Genomic DNA, 27406 nt, shown 5'->3' with positions numbered 1-27406 from the left:
TGCCTTTTTAAAACAGAAGGAAATCTGCAATAATTCAGCTATAAGTGAACATTTGTGGTTACCCACAACGCACTGCTATTAAATATGTAAATTACCCCTTTTCCCCCTTGAGAAGCTATAGGCTGGAGTATAGCAAGCCTATAGCTTTAAATTTTACACAGTCATATCAAACCCACATGTAGACAGCCTGTTTCAGACTTTTGGTCCTCATCTGTACATGGCAAGGATTGACACGACTGTATGAGATAGGGCTTGGACCAGTACAACAGAGTAACCAAGCAGCTCAGGGTGACCCAAACCACTCGGAATGTATAGGGGGATAAAAGGGACCAAAAAGACCTTCTACTAAAAAAAATCAAGGCTTGGTGTAATTTGCCTTCTTAAAACAGAAGAAAATCTGCAATAATTCAGCTATAAGTGAACATTTGTGATTACCCACAATGCACCGCTACTAAATATGCAAATTATTCCTTTTCACCCTTGGTAAGTCAAGCAAGCCTATAGCTTTAAGTTTTACACAGTCATATCAAACCCACATGTGACAGCCTATTTCAGACATTTAGTCCTCAACAGTACATAGCAGGGATTGATAAGGCTGTAAGAGATAGGGTTTGGACCAGTACAACAGAGTAACCAAGCAGCTCAGGGTGACCCAAACTACTAAGAATGTATAGGGGATAAGAGACCAAAAAGCCCTCCTACTAAAAAAAAGCAAAGCTTGGGATAATTTTCCTTCTTAAAACAGAAGCAAATCTGCAATAATTCAGCTATAAGTGAACATTTGTGGTTACCCACAATGCACTGCTACTAAATATGCAAATAATTCCTTTTCACCCTTAGTAAGCCAAGCAAGCATCCAGAACCACTGGTGTATAGCAAGCCTATAGCTTTAAATTTTACACAGCCATATCAAACCCACATGTGACAGCCTGTTTCAGATGTTTGGTCCTCATCAGTACATAGCAGGGATTGATATGGCTGTATGAGATAGGGCTTGGACCAGTACAACAGAGTAACCAAGCAGCTCAGGGTGACCCAAACTACTAAGAATGTATAGGAGGATAAAAGAGACCAAAAAGCCCCCCTACTAAGAAAAGAAAAGCTTGGTGTAATTTTCCTTCTTAAAACAAGCAAATCTGCAATAATTCAGCTATAAGTGAACATTTGTGGTTACCCACAATGCACTGCTACTGAATATGCAAATTATCCCTCTTTGCCCTTGGATTGATATGACACTACTTCTTCTTCCTGCTTGGACCAGCCCCTTCTTCTTGCTTGGACCGGCCCTGGGGGCAGGGCGCTACTTCTTCTTCTTGCTTGAAGGTTGAGGCACTTACTCTATTATATATATAGATAACACAGTATAGAAAATAAAAATGGGGAAAAAATGGATACTTAAAGTTCATGGAAAGATGTTCAAGATGGCCGCCACTGTTCCTCAAAGTGGCAGCAGCTCTCATGAAGGTGGAAAATAGAGGAGTGAGGTCCGCCTGCTGGCCATGTGCTTTTGATGAAGCTGGCTCGGGGGTGTGGCCGTGCCTGCCCCCCTCTGAATTACCCACCAATGACAGTTCATTCCCTCTGAGAGATTTTAGGGTTAAACTTATAAAATGCCGTAGCTCAAACGATACAGGTCATATTTAGGTGGATAGCAGATTCATACTTGTCGGAAAATACAGATTAATATGATAGACGTGACTAGGGTAGCTTCTCAGGTTCTTGAGAACATTCATACCACAATAACTGGACGAGATATTGCCATGAATTTTATATCCGCATGTTGGGCAGACTTTAACGAATAATGCTATATGAATTTCATAGCTGTGCGATATACGGTCTTCGTATACCGACAAGAAATCATACAACACATGCATTCAGATCTGCCCTCCATCGGTGCCATGGAGTCTGTGGGAAGCAGGTTTTGAATAGGCCTCCTGCTGTGAAGGAAGCCTTTCTCTGAATAGAGTCACCATTTGGTGACTAGGGACCCTGAGGTAATTAAAAGTAAACATTTTCCTTGGACACAAGCATTGTCCAAGCTAATTATCAAATCAAAAGACATCCTGCACCTAAGTTACTGCTATCACTCTGCTGAGAAAAGAGAGAGCCCAGATTGACTGCAGATGCTCCTACACAACCAATCTAGATTCTATCGATCTTAATCGCAATCGATGCAGAGAATCGATTGCGATCGCATGTTCTTCACGGGCGGTTCAAGAACGCGGCTGCGGCCACGCAACTGTCCGTCACAAATACCATCACAGAATTTGATGTTTGAAGTATCACCCAATAGCAGAGCTCTAAGCCAATATACAAGACCACCATTTGAATACAATTATCTGGTTCCGAATCCTGATGGTTAACCATAACCTCCACGTATCTATAGGATCTATAGGTTTCTGATTTTTCCCTCCACAATGAATGAGTTCCTTATTCTAAATGTATTTTGCGACATACAAAAAATTGCGAAGGAACATGGAGAATCACACACAGGAAAGGTTATCACAGAAAGCTGTAAACACAAGAACAGTCCTGTGACCATGACTTGTGGCTTCAACTGCAGATCTTGGTAGGAACGGGATTAAACAATACTTTTTGCAACACCAGACCAACTGTCAACTGTGTGGTTTTCCCCTTTCTATGTTCTGTAAGTCTACCTTTGCCATGTGCAGTTGATATATGCAGCAGTTTGCCGTGTGCAGTTCTTATGTGCAGAGTGTCTCTTCCACAGGCTCCAGCTAGGTCCTCTATAGAAATCCCCTCACAGGCAGAGCAGAATCCCTGTTTCATAGGTGGCAGCTCCCATTTTCCTCCAGCAGCTTCTTACACATATAGTAGCTCCCTTATTCTATATGCTGCCCCCAATTCCAAGTACAGCCCCTCATCTTTTCCCTATGCAGTTCTCCCACACACAAATACTAGAACAACCAAAGACCACAGCCTATGTGCGCATGATGAAATGCAGCCCTTGGCCAGAATAGCGGGAGGGGGGGGGTTATTAGTTTTTTTATTAATCGGAGGACTTAATTTTCTTAAGGGACAGCTGAGTTGATCTTTAGGCCCGGTTCACACTGGCAAATAAAAATGGTCCGGTCATGGATCGTAGCTGAATGGATCATAAAGCATACGAACGGAGTCAATGTTAACCAATGGGTCCGTTCACATTGGTCCGTTCGAATGGATCCGTTTCGCACGCTCTGCTGAATGGACTGCAAGTTTAGTGCTGCAGCGATTTTTCCAGCCAGTGGAGCCCAGCAGAACGGAAACAGACACTGAAGCACTGCACTGGGGGCAAAAAACGGATCCTGTGGTACACACTGGCTAAAAAACACACAGTTCTAGCTAGCAAAATCTACTTTGGTGGCGGGGTCTGGGGGGGGGATATGGAGAAACGGAAGTGAACGGGAATGGAAACGGATCAGTTCGAACAGAAATTGGATCCATTTTCACAAATCCGTTTAGCAGATAAGTGCCAGTGTGAGCCGGCCCTTGTAATGCAACTACACCCTCAACTAGAATAAAGCAGTAGTAAACAACCACACCTTAGAGAAAAGGGACTCGGGCAGGGACCGGCGCTCTGCAGGGGGAGCGGCGTGAGTGGCACTAGAAAGGTAAACAGAGCCCGACAGCGCGGCTGTAATTTATGGGCTAGTGCAGAGCGCAGGGGGGGATTTAGGGAATATTCAACTAACAGAGGCTGGGCACTATAGCCAGACCCAGCCTCTGTGTATAGATTTAACGCTAAGATCCCCACCTCGGGTTCTCTTTAAGAATGCCTCTAAGCACACAACTGCAGGGAATTCATGAAAAAAGGTTTACTTGCAGCCTATGTGCAGTTGCACCAATTCTCCTGGTTGTGAAAGGTAAGAAATAAGCAGAGTAAAATGTGGGCATTGTTCAGGAAGATTTGCTGGTAATGGGAAATTTGGGCACCGGAGGCGCAGGGGAAGTTTGAGCACCCCTATGCACTGTTAATTTTTCCTCAATTAACATGGGCACCCAAATTACTGTGCTGCCCAATATTTTTCATATTGTGTCAAAGGAAGCACAGAAATTGATGTTAGGGATCGGTGGGGAGAGGCCAGTTAAGGTTAGGCAGGTGAGGGGGGTGTTAGGATTAAGTATCAGTGGGGAAAGGGGGGGAGGGGGTGGAGTCATTTAGGCTTTGGTAGAGGGAGGGGTCATGCAAGAATAGGGTTAGCTTTAGCGTTCGTAAAACATCTGTAACATTTACTGATATTTCATAGATATTCTACTAGTGGCCATTTTCTGCACCCAAATTTCCCTGGCACCCTTTTTGTCATTTATATATTTGTCCTAAAGGAAACTGCTTTTGTTTTTCCAATGAGAACAGTGTCCCCAGAATTTATTTTGCAGCCGGGCGCCATGAAATATTAGCCAGGTAGGGTGGGACTGGACAGGAAAATACAGGGGCAGTCGCTTCCATAAGTGCAAAGCAGTTCCATAGGGAAAAACTGGGCAATTACCCAGGACCCCAGAGCTGTCTGATGGGCCTCCAAGTCCCCCCCCCCCCCTAATTGATAGTGCTACCTCAGTACCCTTGCAGAGTATCAACGTGCTCCTCTGACACAAGATTGCTGGGTGCTGCTGTGTGCACATTCAATCACACACACAGAGAGACACACACTATATACAGAGAGACAAACGCACAAAGAGTTTACACATATAAAGACACACAAACAGATGCAAGCAGTACACAGACAAACACACACACAAAGCATACCTATGGTATGGCAGCAGCATGACGAGAAGAGGTGGGGTCAGACAGGAAAGCAACAAATAATCATCAATAGGTGGGATGCACACGCTTGCAGCTCCATGTGTCAGCAGCAGAGGGAGAAAAGATCTCCAAAGTATAAGTGAACAGTGCTGCTGCACCCTAGAGTATGCTGCCTGAATCACACGAATCAGGTTTGCATGATGGCAATTCAGGCAGCAAACTCTAGGGGGCATCAGCGCTGTACACTGGTACAGGAGACAATGTTTCTCCCACTCTCTCCTGATCTACTTCTGACAAGCGGGACCAGAAAGCTGTGAGTGTGTGATCCCACCCCTTAATTATTATTCACTGCTCTGCTGGCTAGCCCCACCTCCTCTGTATGTGCTGCCTTGTTAAGAGAGCCATTACATCCAGGCACTCATCAGAATTAGCCGGGCGGAGCTCCCGGCTAATCGGGCTTGGGGAGAACACTGAGGACAGAAGTACTCTAAAACAAACACTCTGCTATGCTGCACAGCCCTATATTGTGGAAGGTTTGTAAATTACCCTAGCCACAATGTTTAACCTTAACATGTGAACAAAAATCAATCTTTACCTGATATTCTATTTACAGTACACAAGTACACTAAATAATACACTGGATGTAAAACAACCCTTTCTTCAGTCAGGCTTTGCAAAAACCTCTTGAGTAAGATCGTAAGCATGATGTACACACACAGTGCAGAGAAACTGATCTGTGGATAACATCCTCACATGAGCAATAATAAATCTATAAATCTACATTCATGAGAAGGAAGTAAAAACCTATGCATAAATATTTCACAATCTTCAGAGAAAGGAAAGAAATTGCATATTCACATCGTACAGAAGGACCAGGTAACTGAATCTGAACCTTCAGATTCCCACATAAGCCATTGTGACAGAAGCAAGTGTAAGCCAGAAGTGTGTGTCAGAAGGTCACTCACCATCCTGTGTTCCTTTACCCAGCAAGCTGTTCAGCTTACCGCACAGCTGAATAATGTTATCCAGCTGCCTGTTGATCTGCACATCTTTTACCCAGGCAGGAGTGTGGCACACGGGGCACTCGTTGCCAACACTGTCGCCAACACATGTCCTAAACACACAGAGAGAAGAAAGAAAATGCTATTGGTGGCTCAGCATAACTGTTATTTTTTGGATCATTTAGCTAGCAGCATTTTTTTTAAACCAATGAGTATACAAACCACATACCAGTGTGATGATGTATATTCTATTATTAGTATTATTGATTTATAAAGTGCCAACATATGCTGTGGTGCTGTACAAAGTAAGAAACAAACCTGGGATACAAAATAATACAGACAATGGTAAATACACCAACATGCATAATTGGTGCCAAAATACAGAATCAATACAAAATACAGAATTGGTAATTACAGTGACAAAATTAATATGAATAAAGGTGAAACAATTTCCAAGACACAAAAGAGTAAGAGATCCCCGCCCTTGCAAGCTTACAATTTAAAGGAATGGGGGGGGGGGGAGATATGCTTTTCAGAAAAAGTGAGTTTTGAGGGAGCATTTAAAGATCTCAAAGGTTGGAGAGTGACAGATGTGTCGTGGCAGGGGATTGCAGAAGAGGGGTGAAGAACATGCAAAGTCTTGTATATGCAGTGTTCTCCCCAGGTTCTTTTAGCCGGGTAGTCCACCCAGTTAATTTTGGTGCACACCCAGCTGTCATCTGCATGCCTCCTCATTCTCCTCCTATGCTGTAAGCAGTGTTGCACTGCCCTTGCATTCCCCCATCACACCACACCCGGCTACTTTTTTATGCCACCCAGCTGGAAAAAAATTCTGAGGAGAACACTGTTTATGTGAATACGAGGAGGTGATTCTAGAGGAGGAAAAATAAGGTCAAGTGCATATCAGAGATTGCTTCGGTTGGGTTAGTATCTGTAAACTAGTGAGGATATGTACCAGGGAGAGAGATTGTGGAGAGCTTTGTAAGTTGGAGTTAAGAGTTTGATCAGGATCTTCTGGTTAATTGGAAGCCAATGAAGAGCTTGACGGAGAGGAGCGAGAAGATGAATGAGACAAGCAGCCGGGTTCAGTACAGACGGAGTAGTGCCAGTTTGTTACTTCTTTGTCCCTAGTCTGGAACTCTCCTCTTCCAAAAGGCAGCTGCCAGGACAAGTGTGCCGGTTTTCCTCTGCTCTATGGGGCAAATCATTCTGGTTTTGCGTGATACTGGCACTTAAGATTGTTTATTTTGGAGATATTCTGTTCTCTCAATAGACCATAATAAGAGTACTGTACACTGGCCAATTCTACTGGCTGCATGGCTACTGTGGCAGCCACCAGCTCTGCACTGTCCCAGTTTGGTCTTCTCACCCGATCAAAGCTTACATCAGAGAACCTCAGCAATTTGGCAATGTGCCAATCCACTCAAAATGGGTGACACGGCAATAGCAGCAAATTCATACATATGTCCTTGATGTCATTTATGAACAGTTTTTGGTAAAATCTGATCAGCATAGCTAAGTGATTAAAGAATACCTGACTCGACAAAGCTACCTAAGGCAAGTACCAAGGTATGTCCATGCTGAAGGTAGCCTGCCTCTACCTGTCTGAAAATATGATCAAGGTTGAAAGTAAAATTTTTCAAGGATTGATTACAGGGCTTAGAACGGGGAGGGGTAGGAACAATGGGAGGAGAAGATAACAGAGAGGTATGTGGATCCAGCATGAACATACCTCTCTGCTTTCCATTAGTTGGCTTTGCCTCAGGTCAGCTATAGAGTAAAATACCTTTATAGTAAACTCCAAGACACGGGCAAAGTGGTTTACCATATCAGAAGTTTACCATATCATATATAGTCATACACAAGCACAAAGTATACCGTAGTATGTGGGCCCCCAATATTTAAAGATGCAGCTGTCTGAATGTATAAGTAATACATTTTGTGTGTGGGGGCCGGTAAAAAAGCCTCAGGAGCTGCATTTGGCCCACGGGCCTTAGTTTGAGGTCCACTGCTCTAGCACATAAAGTATATAATAGTACTGTATTATTATTTAGTATCTGAATCCAGTCAGTAATTGGGAGTAATTTTTTTTTTCGTTTTACTGCTTTAGCAAGCAATCACAGACCGTGACTGAGCTTGATTAAAATGCACAGTGCTCAAAATGCAGGGATTTCCATGCAATCATTACATAACAACTTGCACAGAAAGCATAGGTCTCACGAGTTACTGCAGGTACAGTAGGTATAGTGTGCTGCTCTGTCCACATTTCTGTGCAGCCTGGATGATACTGTAGTGTTGCAGCCATGCACAAGCAAGCCAAAATGAAAGGGAATGCCATCAGCAACCAGGCAGCAGCTTACACAGGAAACATAGGTCTCACCGGCTGGTGTTTTTGAGGTACTTCACATAAATCTCCGACGTATGACGCATGTGCTACCTACTTTCCACTATAGCAAGAAACAAAATACCACAGGGGCCAAATAAAAAAAAAAAAACAGGATTACTATAATAGAAGTGGTATTATATCTGGGTTTACTATACCAGGCATTACGTACAATATATTTACAATGGTGCTTGGCTGGGACCTGGACATCCAGTTTACTATATCCGAAGTTTTACTCTATCAGAGTCTACTCTAACAAGACTATAATGTACTTTAAAGAGAATCTGTAACTTTAAAAAAACCCTCTGGGGGATACTTACTTCGGGAGGGGGAAGCCTCTGGATCCAAACAAGGCTTCCCCCGTCCACCTCCATCCCTCCGTTCAAGTAGTAGAATTAATATTTACCTACCGCGATCCTGCAGGCACACTATCGACTCTTTGTTCATGTAAGGCAGAAATAGCCGATCGTATCCTCTCTACTGCACAGGTGTGAGTCCTTTGCGCCTGCGCAGTAGAGCAGATACGTTTGGGCTCGGCTATTTCTGCCTAGTCCGAACGAAGAGCTGCTAGTGCGCCTATGCAGGATTGCAGAGAGGTAAATATATCACCGCTTGTCAAGCTTGTTGGGGGAGGTTTTGGGTGAGCCAGCGATGGATTCCTCTAAGCTTAAGAGGTCGGGGTAGCCTCATTGGGACCCTGAGGCCTCCCCCTCCCAAGGTAAGTATCCCCCAGGTTTGTTTTTTTTTGTTACAGGTTCTCTTTATTACTGATTCTCTGTAACTTTTCTGTCGGCAATACACTGTCTTGTTTCAGTAAAGATCAGTGATGGACTAGTGACAGCAGTGCAGTTCTCCAGCTTTGCCATGCTAAAGAGAAACTCCGACCAAGAATTGAACTTTATCCCAATCAGTAGCTGATACCCACTTTTACATGAAAAATATAATGATTTTCACAAACAGACCATCAGGGGGCGCTGTATGACTGATTTTGTGCTGAAACCCCTCCCACAAGAGGCTCTGGTACCGTACGGTACTCTGGGCAAACTGCCACAATGTAACAATGACACACACAGGAAATGGCTGTTTATAGCTGTCTGTTAAAGCCAGAACAGCTACATAATCTGCCCACAGTAACAATGTCACCATGTAATACATGTCAGAATGTGAATCTGGGAGAGGAAAGATTTTACAATGAGCAAACTCTGACTAAATCATGTATACATAATTATTGTAAAAATTAAGCACCTTTTTATATTAAATTATTTTCACTGGAGTTCCTCTTTAAGTACAGTAACAGTTAGCTCCAGCAGTCATACCATTTAGAGTGAAGCAAACACAAGTTTTCTATCATTAGGTGAATGCATGTATGCATTCTGGACTGCATACTGCCATCTGATGCCTCCCATACTGTGCTCTATCAGCTCAAGAATCAGAATGGATATTAGGCATCTGTTCTACTGGTCAGCAGGGCCACACTTTCTTATATAGGTACAATCATGCTTTCTGGCACTTTACTCTAGAGTCTAGTTAATACTACAATGTGACAATGATGTAGTACCCACAATAAAGAGTACTTTACATTAATGCCCAGCAGATGACACAACTACGGGGAACTGGAATCAATATATAACCAAGGTTAAAATCTATTTGTCTATAAAACTTAGCTTTTATTGAATATCATAGAGGAAACTGTCCAATTGTCTAGAACAACTCATCTGCAAGTCTGGATTTCTGTATATAATTGAATACAAACGAGTTTGATCATAACCACTAATCTATTTTTATCCGAGGGTAAAGGACCACATTTGCAAAAAAAAAAAAAAAAAATCTTAAAATTTAAAATACATACATATAAAATGTACATTTCTCCCAGAGTATGCAAATTACCTTTCTCCTATATTGTTATCACTTATAGTCGGTAGTAAAAAGTTATCAGATTTTTGGACTAGTCCATCTCCTCATAGGAGATTCTCAGTATTCACGCTATTCTTAACAGAAGCTTTCCTTGGAAAGGATCTATACACAGAAGTCAGCCAGCTTTCCTCCCTGTTTGCACACTATTTTGGCAGTTGAACTGGGTAACTGCAGTTAACTAAGGTGGGGTTTACAACAATATTTTTGCATGCTTTTTTTTTTACTCTTTTTTGAGTATTTTTTTTTAAATGCAGCTAATGAAAGTCAATCAGAATTTGCATGCAAGTGCGGATCTATGCTGCAAGAAGTGAATTTTTTGGCACATGTAACAACTCAAATGCAATTTTGAGAATTTTAGATGAAGTGCGATTCTACATCGACTTTCATTAGATGTGCCGTAGACGCATTTTGGTACAATTGCAACGCAAATTTTCGTCAGTGTAAACCCTGCCCAAGTGCTTTTGTAAAGAAAGCAATTGAGAATCCTCCATGAGGGGATTCACTGGAGCAAAACCAAACAGATCGGTGAGATTATCACTACCTACTGTAGTGACAGCGCGAAAAAAGTAAGTTATAGTCCCCTACATAAAACAAAAAAGTTTGTCTTCTTAAAACAGAAGGTATTTGCGATAATTCAAGGGACAGGCAGCCTACAGGGCCAATCAAAGTGCAGGAATTCTGTACTTTGAAGCTACTGGACCTGCCGGGTTCAGTAGAGCGCTCGTTAAGTGTAACAAAGCACCCTTGACACTAAATAAGCACAGCGTAATTTCACTGTGCATGCTATGGCTGCATAGCGTGCGCAGGGCATTCTAACACTCTCTGCTCTAATTAAGCTGCGCTGCTGTAGCAAAGCAGCTTAGTGAATCAAGCCCATTGTTTTTTGTTTGCAAACCACTGCTTTAAAGTACCAAATTAAAAGAAAAGAGTAAGCTTTTGGCTGCAGACTATTCCCGTATGCCTCTCCAATACACTCAGCATACACAGTGTTTTCCCCGCATTTTTTTCCAGCTGGGTGCTATTAAACAGTAGCCAGGTGGCATGAAAAATTAGCAGGGTGGGGAGAGATGAAAGAATTCAGGGCCGGCACTTCTCTGCACAACTCTGCTTACAGCAGAGAAGGAGGTGAGCTGATAACAGCCGGGTGCTCACCAAAACTAGCCGGGTGGTGCACCCGGCTAAAAGAACCTGGGGAGAACACTGATACAGGAATAGAGTCTGAACAAGAATTATTACATGAAAGCTTACGCTTTTCCTTTTAAGTTGGCCAACAAATGGTATAGTATCATCCTGATTCTAACTGGATTTACTGATGGCTAACACAGTACAATACATTGCTACTACTAGGTTTTCAAGTACCACTGAATCTGTGAAAAAATGCTGAATGAAGAACATGGAGGGCTAGATTACCTCCTCCTGAGAGTCCAGTTGCGCTCATTGCTCTCGAGCAGAGCCAGATCATCCACAAGGCAGTTGCCTAGGGCCTAGACAGAAACCAGGGACATGTTTGATGCTAGTCCCCACCAAATCTTACCAAAAAAGACAGATGGCCATGAAAGGTGGGCCCAAAGTTGGTACTTGCCTAGGGCCCCATTTCATCTTTGCCCTTAAGGTGCCTCCCATTCCCAGTCCTCTTACCTCCCACAGCCTCCTAGAAGCTCCTCTGAGCGGCGCAGAGTGATTCTGAACTGCGCTTGCACGAATTTCAAACTGCACATGCGCAGGAAAGAGTTTGTTGACAAGTGCTTACCTTTGTTGTGCATGCACGGTTCGGAACTCACTCTTGAGCAGTTCCCAATTATGATGCGCCACTTGAGGAGAACTTCCAGAAAAGTATTTGATAAGGAATCCAGTTAAATACTTAGAGGACCTCAAGGACAACGAGCAGGATCTGGACACTCAGGAGGAGGAAATATAGCCCACCGTGGGCTTTATTCAACCCCCCCATTCCGAGGTAATTTTTTGGCACCCCCACCCAAGTTATATTGTGTAAGATAAGTAAGGGCAGAGCTGCCACAGCCTGCTATTCTCATCTGCCTGCAAGCCTAAGTGCAGAGTAGTGCATGGAGCCTGGATGAAGTGTGCTTCTCCACCACCCAGCAGCGCTGTATGAAATCATCCTCCTGGTGCACATAACATGATATGACATGATTAGGACCCTATGGAGGATGCATATAACACTACTCAGTGGTGGAAGAGGAGACTCAATTCAGATAAGGTAAATGTCAAAGCATTTCCTGCACTAATCTGCCTTTGGCCTCGATTCATAAAGCATTTCCGCATGCGGAAATGCTGAAAACGGCTCACTTTACCGACCACACAGCAAAATCCGTATTCATAAAGGCTTTTTCCGCATGAAAAGCCGACATTCGCCAGCAGAGTGATAAATCACCGCCTTGTGCGGTGATCATCATAACAAAAGTAACAAATGTCAATTCATAAAGGTTAGAGGAAGCGGTATGCAGACGGGGATTACCGCTACCTCTGATGTGGCGAGAAGCATGCAGAATACATTGCAGTGAATGGGACAGACCTCCCAAGCAGCTGCAGAGAGAACACTGCACGGAGGGACTCCGCCTGCTTCTCCTGTTTCCGCATGTCTCCCAACAGCCTAACGCTAGCCTACCGCGGAATATCTCCGCACGCCTATCACAACTAGAAACATTTTTATGAATTACCACCCTGAAGGCTGAAATACCGACAGCGGTGTTTCCCTGCTCGAGTTTAACTTACCGACAGCACTTTTATGAATCGAGGCCAAAAGTGAATCTGAACTCTTGTACAGGACACAAGGAAAACAGAGATGCACCTTGTGTGTTTTTAGAGAGAAGAGCCTGTCTAATTCCCCCTCTTCTGTAAGTCATCACAAGTGTATTCTGAGAACTCAGCTGAGTCAGCACAGAAATTCGGCAGTCCTTGGCAGACACAGATAATATGTAAAGATAGGAGGTTAACCCTTTCTCTGCTTCCATGAAACCAGGAAGTAGACACACTGCAGATTTAAGATTTATTGCAGGAGTTCTGTAAGCTGTAACAAAGAAACAGGTTTTTAAGGCTGGTTTCACAGTGGGATGTTACAGGCGCACATTAGAGCAGCCTGTAACGCACCCCAATGAAAAATCAATGGGCTGTTCACAGTGCCCACGTTGCGTAACATTGTAACACAGCACGTCTACATAACGTACTGCATGCAGTACTTTACACGCGGCTAAGCCGCGTTAGATGGTTTGCACATGCTCAGTAGGTTTTTTTTTTTCATTTTATGGGCGGAGAGGAGGCGGGGAGAGGCCGCTACATAGCCAGGCACATGGCTACTTATTATTCACTGCACTTGCAGTGTTTACATCCTGGAGTAGCCGCGAATTGGCTGGTGGGACCACGTGATGTGGAGAGCTCCGCTCACGTGGTCTCCGCAGTGCCTCCGACAGAGCAGGCGCACCAAGAGCTGCTTGTAACGCGGCTCTTGGTAGCCTCCTGCTCCAACACCACCTGGCGTTGCGTTAGGGGCACGTTATGCGACCATAACGTCCCCTAAAACGCAACGTCCCACTGTGAAACCAGCCTAAAAGGTGGCAGACAAAAAAAGTCCACGGCAATGGCGGCGGTATCACCACGTAAAGTTAAAAAGGGGGTGGGGGGTGAAACAGGGAAAGGGTGAAAGTGGCATTATTGTATTGTGCCAAGCAGTAGAGGAATCTGTCTGAACGTAGGGACTCTGCATGTAGAGTAGAAGCACCACTGACAGCCAATAACAGCACAGAGCCAGATATACAGTGGAGGAAATAATTATTTGACCCCTCACTGATTTTGTAAGTTTGTCCAATGACAAAGAAATTTAAAGTCTCAGAACAGTATCATTTCAATGGTAGGTTTATTTTAACAGTGGCAGATAGCACATCAAAAGGAAAATCGAAAAAATAACCTTAACCATCTTAGCGGTATGGACGAGCTCAGCTCGTCCATCACCGCCGATGGCTGCCGCTCAGGCCCTGCTGGGCCGATTTTGACGAAATAAAGAGCAGCACACGCAGCCGGCACTTTGCCAGCCGCGTGTGCTGCCCGATCGCCGCCGCTCTGCGGCGATCCGCCGCGAGCAGCGGCGAAAGAGGGTCCCCCCAGCCGCCTGAGCCCTGCGCAGCCGGAACAAATAGTTCCGGCCAGCGCTGAGGGCTGGATCGGAGGCGGCGGACGTCAGGACGTCGGCTGACGTCCATGACGTCACTCCGCTCGTCGCCATGGCGACAGGAGAAGCCAAACACGGAAGGCTGCTCATTGCGGCCTTCCGTGTTAATTTTGGCCGCCGGAGGCGATCGGAAGAACGCCTCCGGAGCGCCATCTAGTGGGCTTTCATGCAGCCAACTTTCAGTTGGCTGCATGAAATAGTTTTTTTTTAATTTACAAAAAACCCTCATGCAGCCGCCCTGGCGATCTTAATAGAACGCCAGGGTGGTTAAAGGGAATCTGTATTGTTAAAATCGCACAAAAGTAAACATACCAGTGCGTTAGGGGACATCTCCTATTACCCTCTGTCACAATTTCGCCGCTCCCCGCCGCATTAAAAGTGGTTAAAAACAGTTTTAAAAAGTTTGTTTATAAACAAACAAAATGGCCACCAAAACAGGAAGTAGGTTGATGTACAGTATGTCCACACATAGAAAATACATCCATACACAAGCAGGCTGTATACAGCCTTCCTTTTGAATCTCAAGAGATCATTTGTATGTTTCTTTCCCCCTGCATCTCTCATGCACTGAAGTTTCAGGCTGCTCGTTTCTTCCTGCAAACAGCTCTGCCCTTGTCTGAATTTCCTCAGTATGTGAAAGCCCAGCCAGCTCAGAGGACGATTTATCCAGCTTGTAAAAGATAAGAGAGAAGAGAGAAGCTGCCCTAATCTAAATAAGGGCTGGTTCAGACGGACGTTTGGAGGCGGCGCGTTCGTTGGCGTAGCGGCGGCAATGCGTTCGGGCTTTCAGCAGCGTTCGCATTGCGTTTGGATGCGGTCGCGTTTTTTCTTCCCCTAGGGGGACATTACCCGTCGCGGTTAACCGCCCCTGGAAGCAACATGTAGCTTCCAGGGGCTCTTTGAACGCCAGTGAAAATCGGGACCCGAACGCCGCGTTCGTGCAAACGCGCGTAAAAGCTTGGTACAAACGCTCCCATTCACTTGAATGGGAGCGTTTAACGCCAAGCCCCGAACGCTGGCAGTAAACGCTCTGCAAGCGTCCGTCTGAACCAGCCCTAATACACAGGCAGTGTGCACAGAGGGGCCTGGAAGGGGGAGTTCATAGCAGAACCACAACACTGAAGAACTTGGCAGCCTTCCAGACACAGGCCGACAAGTCTGACAGGGGAAAGATACATTGATTTATTACAGAGACTGTGATAGTACAAAGTGCTGCAGTAAGCTAGAACACATTAGAATAGCTTTTGGAACTTGTAGGATGATAAAAAACAGGATGCAATTTTTGTTACGGAGTCTCTTTAAATAAAAGATAGCAACTGATTTGCATTTCATTGAGTGAAATAAGTTTTTGAACCCCTACCAACCATTAAGAGTTCTGGCTCCCACAGAGTGGTTAGACACTTCTACTCAATTAGTCACCCTCATTAAGGACACCTGTCTTAACTAGTCACCTGTATAAAAGACACCTGTCCACAGAATCAATCAATCAAGCAGGCTCCAAACTCTCCAACATGGGAAAGACCAAAGAGCTGTCCAAGGATGTCAGAGACAAAATTGTAGACCTGCACAAGGCTGGAATGGGCTACAAAACCATTAGCAAGAAGCTGGGAGAGAAGGTGACAACTGTTGGTGCGATTGTTCGAAAATGGAAGGAGCACAAAATGACCATCAATCGACCTCGCTCTAGGGCTCCACGCAAGATCTCACCTCGTGGGGTGTCAATGGTTCTGAGAAAGGTGAAAAAGCATCCTAGAACTACACGGGAGGAGTTAGTAAATGACCTCAAATTAGCAGGGACCATAGTCACCAAGAAAACCATTGGAAACACTACACCGCAATGGATTAAAATCCTGCAGGGCTCGCAAGGTCCCCCTGCTCAATAAGGCACATGTGCAGGCCCGTCTGAAGTTTGCCAATGAACACCTGAATGATTCTGTGAGTGACTGGGAGAAGGTGCTGTGGTCTGATGAGACCAAAATAGAGCTCTTTGGCATTAACTCAACTCGCTGTGTTTGGAGGAAGAAAAATGCTGCCTATGACCCCCAAAACACCGTCCCCACCGTCAAGCATGGGGGTGGAAACATTTTGCTTTGGGGGTGTTTTTCTGCTAAGGGCACAGGACAACTTAATCGCATTAACGGGAAAATGGACGGAGCCATGTATTGTGAAATCCTGAATGACAACCTCCTTCCCTCTGCCAGGAAACTGAAAATGGGTCGTGGATGGGTGTTCCAGCACGACAATGACCCAAAACATACAGCAAAGGCAACAAAGGAGTGGCTCAAGAAGAAGCACATTAAGGTCATGGAGTGGCCTAGTCAGTCTCCGGACCTTAATCCAATAGAAAACCTATGGAGGGAGCTCAAGCTCAGAGTTGCACAGAGACAGCCTCGAAACCTTAGGGATTTAGAGATGATTTGCAAAGAGGAGTGGACCAACATTCCTCCTAAAATGTGTGCAAACTTGGTCATCAATTACAAGAAACGTTTGACCTCTGTGCTTGCAAGGGTTTTTCCACTAAGTATTAAGTCTTTTATTGTTAGAGGGTTCAAAAACTTATTTCACTCAATGAAATGCAAATCAGTTGCTATCTTTTATTTAAGGTTATTTTTTCGATTTTCCTTTTGATGTGCTATCTGCCACTGTTAAAATAAACCTACCATTGAAATGATACTGTTCTGAGACTTTTCATTTCTTTGTCATTGGACAAACTTACAAAATCAGTGAGGGGTCAAATAATTATTTCCTCCACTGTATGCATCATTTTATAAAGCTACATCCTGCACTCCATACATCACATTACATCTACAGAGTAAATAGTGTTCCACAGCAAAGAATTATACACCTTCGACTGCTTATTTCAGGCTAGATAATGAAAATGAAAACCAGGACACTTACCTACAAAACACATGTTCACATCCACCTAAGCATATGGGTTGTTTCAGTGTGGATGAGCTGTAGGAACAAAAACAGATAAAATGGTAACACATATTAATAAGTGCATAGACGTAATAATCAGAAGGCAAGCATAACGAAATAAAACCATAAGGCTGTCATACAACACAAGCCTATGCATCTTTTAACTCTCTCCATCGACGGCAGTAAAGCTGATTTGCACTCCTTTTCTCTAATCGCTACAAAAGGGAGAAACATTTATTTGCCAATTTGCTAAGCTTCTTGACAATCCACTTGACAAAACACATTGGATACTCTTAGCTTTCCGCCATCAATTTTCATTTGTCCTTATTGTGCTGAGAGTGAATTCACAGAGGATCTGGTATAAATGATGTAGCTCTATTAGCATGCATACAGTAAGTACAAGGATAACACTGCAACATCGCTAATATTCACCTAGTGCGATGTACAAAGGCCTTTTATTAATGTGAGAATTAAGTCGTATTCACAGCCATCTGTGTGTTCTTATTTCAGTAGCTCAAATAGCTTACAGACTGCGGCTCTTGGGCTAGGAGGGGAAAAATACACTGCAGGAAGCAGCCATTGCATTTTATGCTAACCTCTTGGGGGTAAAAGGACAAGTAAAGTTAAATGCAAACGTCCTTTAAGGGCTGGTTCACACCACAAGCGCTTTAGAGCATTTTTCTGATCGCAGGGTGATTCAAAAGGCACTTTGCTAAAAGTATTTGGTTTTTAATCTAGTGGGATTACTATGGCAGTAATCCCACTAGATTACTAGTTTTGATCAATGAGATGCTGCGGTCATTGACAAAATAAAAGTAAAAACATTAACTCATTACATCCTGGAAGATAAAGTGGCCAAATAGTAAAATTACACTTACATACCCTACATTACATTAAAAAAAAAATATATAAAATACAATATTAAATAACCCCTTACCAACTCTCCCACAGTTATCAAAATAAAACACTAATAAAAAAAATTAAACTGTGAAGAAACGCGGAAAAGCCGCCGCATGGACGCAGGATCAGGCGGCTGTTTCCGCGTTGGGCATAGCAGAACAAAAGAAACCGCCGCGTCTGACGCGGCGGTTTGTACGCATAGGCCCGCTTCTCACAGTGGGGCGGGATGCGGAGGAAACGCCGCACGCTCAGACAGCGTGGCGGCGGATTCCGCATCCCATACAGTAACAACATTACAACACATGACTGGTGTGGCTGGGACTGATAGTCCACACTGGTTTAGGAGGACGCGTGCGCGCGCGGAGAGGCAGGGCCTTTATGGCAGTCAGAGGAGGGTCAGCTGACCAGGCTGGTCAGCTGACAATTCCAGCAACTTTCATTGGTCCAGCACTTAAGGGAGGTGCTGGAGAGCACTGGTGTATATATACTGGGTGCTGGTCATTCCTCTGGTGTCTGGTGTTGCGATCACAACGTGGTAGCACTCAGGCCTTGTCTGTATCTGTGTTCTAGCATAGTTTCCAAAGGTGTTGACGATCACGGACCTCACACCTTAGCGTTAGGAATATTGAACTGTATTATTTGTTATGACCTTCTGCCTGCCTGACTATCCTGCTGAACTCTGATTCTGTACCTTGCTATCTCTGATATCCTGTTGCCAAACTCTGCTCGTTCCTGGACTCTGTATTTGCCTCTTGATTCTGTACCCCGCTATTCTGATACTCCGTTGCCAAACCCTGCCTGTTTATTGGATTCCGTATCTGTCTCCTGAATCTATACCGTGTCTGTGTGTTAACGACCTGGATTGCCCGACCTCGAGAACTGGCCTTACTGTTAGAGGCAGTTCCCAGACCTGTTAGTGACACCCTCTCTCTGGTGTCACTCACGTTCTGTCCTTCCTATCCTCAGCCTAGCTCCTCCCCCGGGAGAGTCTAGGCATACAGAAGGAACTTACTTCTGTGCAGTACTCCTTACTGCTCCTGTACCTTCTCCTAAGGTGCAATACTCAAAGTATTACTGTTACACCAAAACACTCTTATCCCTCAGGTGTCCAGGTTAGAATATATATCTGATTATCGGTGATACTGCAGATGATCAATAATCGGGTATATTCTGCATTCTCGGTGATACTGCAGATCACCGGTAATCAGACCCTCTCTGTGTTACACTGATCGTTACATAAACAAAGGAGCATTTCAAAAAATACATAAATAGTTATCTTAGGGACTCTACATTTTAATATGTATGTCATGAGGGTATATTACTGCAATTTTTGCAAATACATGTAGTCCCCGGGTTAATGAACAAGATAGGGACTGTAGGTTAGTTCTTAACCTGAATCTGTTCTTAAATCGGAACACTGTGCAATCTCTGTCCCCTTTACCTCCTCTGTGCCCTCCTGTGCTTCCTGTGTCCAGTGTCGGACTGGGAGGTGGGAAAACTGAGGAAATCCACCTGCTGGCCAAGCAGCAGTAATCCTGTGTTATCACGCCCAATAGAAACCTGCAGCAAGTCTTCACTGTGAGCAGCAACACCTGATTACTGCTGCTTGGCCAGCAAGTGGATTTCCTCAGCTTTTCCAGCTCCCAGTCCGACACTGCCAGTGCCCCCCTCTATGTCACCTCTGCCCTCTGTACCTGCTTATACAAGTATGAAAGCCAATTTTTCCTTGAAGTTTTTTTAAAATCGATTTTCTCAAAAACTAAAAGTCCAATTTGAAAAATTTAAATTTGTCACTTGTTACCATGGAAACAGAATCCATGCCGTTCGTATCGACGGGTCGTTTGTAAATTGGGCGTTGGTAAGTCGGGTACTACCTGAATAGACTTGTAATTATTGAGGGACGCAAAATGGAAAAAATACATCTTTGTTTCCAAATAAAATATTGTCACCATACATTGTACTAGGGACATACTTTAAACGTTCTAATAACCAGGAAAAATGGGCAAATAAAATGTGTGGGTTTTATCCATAGTAGCAAGTTTTAATTTAAAACTATAATGGCCCAAAACTGAGAATGAATTATGTTTTTTCCATTTTTATCTTATTATTCCCATTAAAATGCATTTAGAATAAAATAATCCTTAGCAAAAAGTACCACCCCAAAAAAGTCTAATCGGTGGTGAAAAAACAAAATATAGATCGTTTTGTTGTGATAAGTAGTGATAAAGTTCTCGGCAAATGAATAGGAGGAGCATTGAAAGGCAGAAATTGCTATAGAGTACATTTGAAATCGGCGCTGGTAGACTTGGGCGCAGGATACAGCGGTATATGGCTGATCCTGCGTCTGCACAAGTCCGGGCCGTTTTAATTACTATTCCCCCTCCAGGCCGACATGGATAGTGGGGGAATGAAATAATTCAGCTTCCAGCGATTGCTGGAGGCTGAATTATTGTGTTTTTTAAGCAACCTCGGCTCCGTCTCCTGACGGAGCCGACGTTACTCACTGAGCACTGCAATAGGAGTGATTCCTATTGTAGTCTATGGAGGCGCCGGCTGCGCCCAAATCTAGCAGCGCTGAAAAGCACTGCTCCGATTGCTATAGTCCATAAGGGGAAAAACCCCTCAGTGGTAAACTGACTGGTTAAAGAGGCACTTAAGCGTAGTAAAAAAAGAGTTTTACTCACCTGGGGCTTCCCTCAGCCCCCTGCAGCCGATCAGTGCCCTCGCCGTGTCTCTGCGATGCTCCAGTCCCCGGCGGCGACCACTTCCGGTTTCGCCGTCAGGACCCGACAGGCATGGGAACGCGAGTGATTCTTCGCGTTCCCAGACAAAATATCACCCCCTATGCTGCTATTGCGAGGTCGGCTCCTGCACAGTAGCATGGAGACGCTTGTACACAGTGGAAAAGGCAATGTACAAGCCGCTCTGTGCAGACGTGGCCCAGCATTGCACCTGCGCAGTGCAACCACACTCGTTCACAGACGGTGCTACTGTCTTGCGTTGGTGCGGATGTATTTATACACAAACAGGAGGTCCCAGCACTGGATTGGTGGTTTTGAGTAAGATGGGGACGCCTCTACTGAGGTGAGTATCTAACTTAGGTACACTTCAGGGCCGGCTTTACCATAAGGCATGTGCCTTCACCTGATGATGGAAAGGCGGCCCACTCCCCTCCCCAAGTGCCTCCCTCCCTCCTTCCTTCCCTATGCAGAGTCCTGATGAGATTGTAAATAAGAGATTAATCACTCTGCTCTCAGCATTCCACTGACGAGATCTCCCATCAGTCAGGGGCACCTCTAGCTAATACGTGGGGACACCTATAGCTACTTAATATTGAGGTAGATACTTAATACTTGGGGGCAACTCTAGCTACTTAATGTTAAGGGTGGGTCTGGCTACCTAATACTAAGGGGCACCTCTAGCTACCTATAATGGGCAAGGGAAGTAAGGGAGAAGTGACAGCTGGGACAGCCAGCACACTTGCGGTGCGGTTCAGTGGGGGATTGTAGATTCCTGTCCTGGCGCAGGACAGGAATAATAATAATTGCAGTATTTGTATAGCGCCTTTCTCCTGTCGGACTCAAAGCGCTTGCGAGGCAGCCACTAAAGAGCACTCAGTAGGTAGTAACAGTGTTAAGGAGAGTTGCCCAAGAAACTCCTTACTGAATAGGTGCTGGCTTACTGAACAGGCAGAGCCGAGATTTGAACCCAGGTCTCCTGTGTCAAGGAAGGCTGCAAAGGGCTGGCAGAAGCCCCATGTAAGTAAAACACTTTGTTTTTGTTTTTTTTATTATTTCAGTTCCACTTTAAAGCAGACCTAAACTCTGAACATCCTCTCTGCCCTAAAAGATATGCAACAGCATAATAACATTTAAACAAAAAAAAACCATTTGGTACTATTCCGTTAGCCAGGCGCAACCCCTAGGTGGCGCTAAGTAATGTAGAATGTAATCCCCCTCGGCCTGCAAAATCCCAGCGGCGTTAAAGAGAACCAGAGGTGGGATTTAATTATGTTAGTGGGGCACAGAGGCCGGTTGTGCACACTAACACCAGCCTCTGTTGCCCCATGGTGTGCCTCCAGGACCCCCCTGCGCGTCGCTATCCCCTCCGCAGTGCTAGCGACACACAGCATGTCGCCAGCACAATGTTTACCTATGCCGTGTCTGTTAGTGCCGATCCCCCGCCTCCTCCATATCGGCGCTACCCGCCCGCTTCCCTTCCCTCCCGCTGATTGGGGATAGCGGCGCGCAGGGGGGTCCTGGAGGCACACCATGGGGCAACAGAGGCTGGTGTTAGTGTGCACAATCAGCCTCTGTGCCCCACTAACATCATTAAATCCCACCTCAGGTTCTCTTTAATTACTATTCCCCCTCCAGGCCGCCATGGATAGTAGGGAAAGATGTAACTGCTGCCAGCGATCGCTGAGGAGGGAGATTACATTCTACATTACTTAGCTCAGGTGCGCCCGGCGGAGTTTTAGCGCCACCTAGTGGTTGCGCCCAGCTAACAGAAAAGAACCAAACATTTCTTTGTTACCCAAACTAGAAAGAAGAGACGGCACACAACTGGCTGCAAAATCACTTGCTTGTATTCAGCGAACACGTGCTTATCTACCCCTCTGCGAGTACATTTGAATTTGGCGCCGGTAGACTTGGGCGCAGGATCCAGCTGTTATATGGCTGGCCCTGCTTCTGCACAAGTCCGGCCCGAATTAATTACTATTCCCCCTCCAGGCCGCCATGGATAGTGGGGGAATGAAATAATTCGGCTTCCAGCAAATGCTGGAAGCCGAATTATTATGATTTTTAAGCAACCTTGGCTCCGTCTTCTGACGGCTCCAACGTTACTCACTGAGCGCCGCTATAGATTGAATCCCTTTATAGTCTATGGCGGCGCTGGCTGCGCCCAAATCTAGCAGCGCTGAAAAGCACTGCTCCGCTCTCTGCCGTGTCAGTCATGTGACACAGAGAGATCAAATCACAACTAGTGATTCCACACAAATGAGGGGGAATTAAACAGGCTAAACTCTCTAACTGCATACAGGGTGCACTTCTCTATGATTTCCTTTGGTCTTGTGCAAGAGTTCAAGTCCACTTTAACTATTTGACATTCCTGGACGTGAAACTCACGTCCAGGAAGCCATGTGCGCTCCTGCGCGTCCAATCGTGCGCGTGCACACGCGCTCCCGGCCGGCGGTTTGTTAGCCAGTGAATCGGGCAACGGTGCCCGATCACTGATTCCTCTCCCCCGCAGAAAAAGCGACAGCTTCTCTCGGAAGCTACGCTTTTTCTGCTTCCTATGTCGCTCTAAGCGTACGTGGTACGCTTAGAGTGACGTCACTGTAAACAACTCATGGCAAAGTAAACTACATCTAAATGTTAAATAAAAATAAAAATACACATATATTTACAAAAAAAAATACAATTTCAATCCCACCCTCCCAAAAATACCCACATAAAATGTTTAATTAAAAAAAACAAAAAAACATTACAATAATAAAAAAAAAACACAAATATTTACCTAAGGGTCTAAACTTTTTAAATATCTATGTAAAGATGAAATATTTCTTTTTTTTTTTTTATTATAAGCTTGTAAATAGTGATGAATGCAAAACGGAAAAAATGCACTTTTATTTCCAAATAAAATATTGTCGCCATACATTGTGATAGGGACATAATTTAAATGGTGTAATAACCGGGACAAATGGGCATATACAATACGTGGGTTTTAATTATGGAGGCATGTATTATTTTAAAACTATAATTGCCGAAAAGTGAGAAATAATGATTTGTTTCAGTTTTTTTCTTATTCTTCCTTTTAAAATGCATTTACAGTAAAGTGGCTCTTAGTAAAATGTACCCCCCAAAGAAAGCCTAATTGGTGGCGGAAAAAACAAGATATAGATCAGTTCATTGTGATAAGTAGTAATAAAGTTATAGGCTAATGAATGGGAGGTGAACATTGTTCGGATGCATGAAGCGAAAAACGACTGAATGCGAACTGGTTAATGTTAGACTAAAAAAAATATGACAACATCTAAACACATCAGCATAACCATCTCTGCGTTTTGATGTTCAAATGTAGTCACATGGTCCTTGTATAAGCGTTTATCTGGACTGGCTGGAAACATACAGGACACACAGTGGTGTCAGCAGAAGTCTATGGCATGTCAGAGAACTCAGGTGACACCATGTCCCCATACAGCACAGAGCAGCTCCATCCCCTACCATACAGAGCAGAGCAGCCTCTCCTCCAGCTCCTGCAGCGCTGCCCGAGTGCGGCTCCATTCCCCCGGCTGCTTGGCCATGATAGCGGAGTCCCTGCGGTCCGGGGGCCGATTTCCGGATCGCACTCGCAGAGGCATGACAATGGGGCAACACAGGACTCCTGCTACAATCCGGCGGGATCTTCAAAAATGGCGCGGGAGATGCTGGAGGAAGGGCAGGACATGGCGGTCATGTGACCATGGTAAACAGAAGTGACTTTGCTGAACTGTACGCCTTCCTGCTGCTGCTGGAGGAGTGAGCGGAGAGTTTATAGCCGTGCTCCACGGCAGAGTGCCTAGTGCATTGGAACTGCTCCCCGTGCTGGCTGCTACCGTATATGCTCTGGCAGGTCTTTCACTGCCGATCCCTGTCTTCAATATGCTCATCCTCTCTTCCTTTCCATCTTAAGCTTTCTTCTCTCCAGTTTTGCTCTGATCGATTTTCATTATTGGCATCCTGGTTGCTGGATATACAATTCTCTTTGAAAAGAACGACTAAGCCCCATAATGCCAGCTAATAAAGTGAACTGTGTTACAGTTATGTAAGTTTCACACAAGAGAAATGAAAGGTGTAACAATAGAACGCAGTAGGTCAGCCCTTTCCCACTTGGCACATGCTGATCCAAAAAAACACATACTTTCCTGGCTCTTGGTAAAAATAGCAATGCACACAATAATCGCTGTTTTCCACTGTGGCCATTCCATGCATTGCGATTTTTACCAAAGCAATATTGCATTGCCTTGCTACGTTTTTTAATCGGAATCGAAAATCGGATCGTATAAAAATTCGGAATCGCATGTAGTGTGCAAGATGCTGCAAACTGCTGCAAATCAGAATCACAGCACAATTGCGATCACAATCTTGATTTGCAGTGGGAAATACTGTATATTTCGGCGTATAAGAAACTTGGCGTATAAGACAGTCCCGCAACTTTTCCAGTTAAAATATAGAGTTTGGGATATACGCACAACAAATAAAAATTAAAAAAAAACATTCTGGTGCTATGTATAAACAGATACTGGTGCTGTACTGTATGTGGTACCAAGTATATAACAGTATATAGGCGATTGACTGGTTGGATAAGTGGATTGTTCAGCTCTCTTTGTCTACCTGTTTATCAGAAGTGATATTGAAGAATAGATTGAGCTGTGCCCATAAAACACACCTCTTTCACCCTTCTGGCAACCCTTGTATCCAATTTACCTCATTCTCTGCCTCTCAAATCTCGCACATGTGCGACTGCGCCGCTTCACTACAGTCCTCAGCAGCGAGATCTGAGAGTCGGTAACAGGATAGGTCCAATCATCCGACATCAACGACACCCGGCGTATAAGACGACCCCTGACTTCTACAGAAGATTTTCAAGGGTTAAAAAGTCTTATAGCTCTCAACAAATCTGAGCTAAAAATAAACTTATGAAATAACAAATTGTATGTAGTGGCTGGATAGTGTAATGGTTAAGGGCTTTGCCTCTGACACCGGAGACCAGGGTTCGAATCTCGGCTCTGCCTGTTCAGTAAGCCAACACTTAGGCAAGTCTCCCTAAACACTGCTACTGCCTATAGAGCGCGTCCTAGTGGCTGCAGCTCTGGCGCTTTGAGTCCTCCAGGAGAAAAGCACGATATACGGTAAGTCTTTGTCTTTATGTGTAAAAGTAATGGTATACACATACTTTCCAGCATTTGAAAATGAGAAAGGGGGACACACATGAAGGGACAGAGTGAGTTACATGCTTAAAGAGACTCCGTAACAAAAATTGCATCCTGTTTTTTATCATCCTACAAGTTCCAAAAGCTATTCTAATGTGTTCTGGCTTGCACGTTCTGCAGCACGTTCTACTATCACCATCTCTGTAATAAATCAACTTATCTCTCTCTTGTCAGACTTGTCAGCCTGTGTCTGGAAGGCTGCCAAGTTCTTCAGTGTTGTGGTTCTGTAATGCATCTCCCCCCTCCATGCCCCTCTCTGCACACTGCCTGTGTATTTAGATTAGGACAGCTTCTCTCTTCTCTCTTATCTTTTACAAGCTGGATAAATCCTCCTCTGAGCTGGCTGGGCTTTCACATACTGAGGAATTACATACAGGCAGAGCTGTCTGCACTCTGCAGGAAGAAACAGCCTGACACTTCAGTGGAAGATAGCTGCAGGGGGAAAGAAACACACAAATGATCTCTTGAGATTCAAAAGGAAGGGTGTATACAGCCTGCTTGTGTATGAATGTATTTTCTATGTGTGGACATACTGTACATCAACCTACTTCCTGTTTTGGTGGCCATTTTGTTTGTTTATAAACAAACTTTTTAAAACTGTTTTTAACCACTTTTAATGCGGCGAGGAGCTGCGAAATTGTGACAGAGGGTAATAGGAGATGTCCCCTAACGCACTGGTATGTTTAGTTTTGTGCGATTTTAACAATACAGATTCTCTTTAACGAGTAGCAGCAAAAGGTGGATGTGGCTAAGCAGGTGCATTTTAAAGGATGTGGCTAATAGATAATGAATGATATATGCACAGTATATACTGTAATGTTAAAGGTACATACACATGTCTGATTTTCACAAACGACCCGTCGTTTGGACGTCAAATCGGGCGTGTGTACAGTCTGTTGTTCAGCTGATAAGACTGGACTTGAGCAATCCGCTTGGTGGATTTATTTCCTCTGGAATATCTGTAAAATAATTATTAGTTCTCCCTCATTACTGTGTCCTCTTTACAGTGCCTCCTTCATTATATAGTAGTACCCTCATTATTGTCTAGTCCCATCACAGTGTCCCCATTAGTGCTCTGCTAATTTCTCCAATACATACAAACAGTGGCTGTACTGATGTACTGGTTAATAGTTCTGCCTTTGACACGAGACCTGGGTTTGAATAATAATAATGGCGTGTGGGGTGTTTACTGACAATGCTTACTAGCTATAGGGGTTGGGGACGGATGCTATGCTGCCACACATGCTATTTGAGTGTTGGAAGGAATGGACTGATCACACTTACTATTGAGGGTGGGGGGGGGGGAGTTATACTGCTGACACATGTTATGGGGGAAGTGTAAGTTCCCCGAGTATCTAATGGGGCAGGGGTAGTTGTACTGCCCAGAGTT

At 44.5% G+C, this 27406-nt stretch overlaps 1 protein-coding gene across 1 annotated transcript in view; it reads right to left on the bottom strand.

Moving 5' to 3' along the window:
- BARD1 (BRCA1 associated RING domain 1) overlaps positions 1-24454 on the bottom strand; it is a 133058-nt gene extending 108604 nt beyond the window's left edge. The window contains exons 1-3 of the mRNA XM_068246982.1: positions 24269-24454; positions 17121-17177; positions 5707-5855 (exon numbers count right to left, since the gene is read on the bottom strand). Of these exons, the coding sequence (XP_068103083.1) occupies positions 5707-5855; positions 17121-17177; positions 24269-24405 (343 nt within the window). The 5' untranslated portion in view covers positions 24406-24454. The remainder of the gene's footprint in view (positions 1-5706; positions 5856-17120; positions 17178-24268) is intronic.
- Between the last annotated feature and the right edge of the window lie 2952 nt (positions 24455-27406).

This window comes from Hyperolius riggenbachi, chromosome 7 (assembly GCF_040937935.1).
Source record: "Hyperolius riggenbachi isolate aHypRig1 chromosome 7, aHypRig1.pri, whole genome shotgun sequence".
Classification (NCBI taxonomy): domain Eukaryota; kingdom Metazoa; phylum Chordata; class Amphibia; order Anura; family Hyperoliidae; genus Hyperolius; species Hyperolius riggenbachi.
The sequence above is the reverse complement of the archived record's forward strand: the minus strand, read 5'-3'. Positions and strand labels throughout refer to the sequence as shown.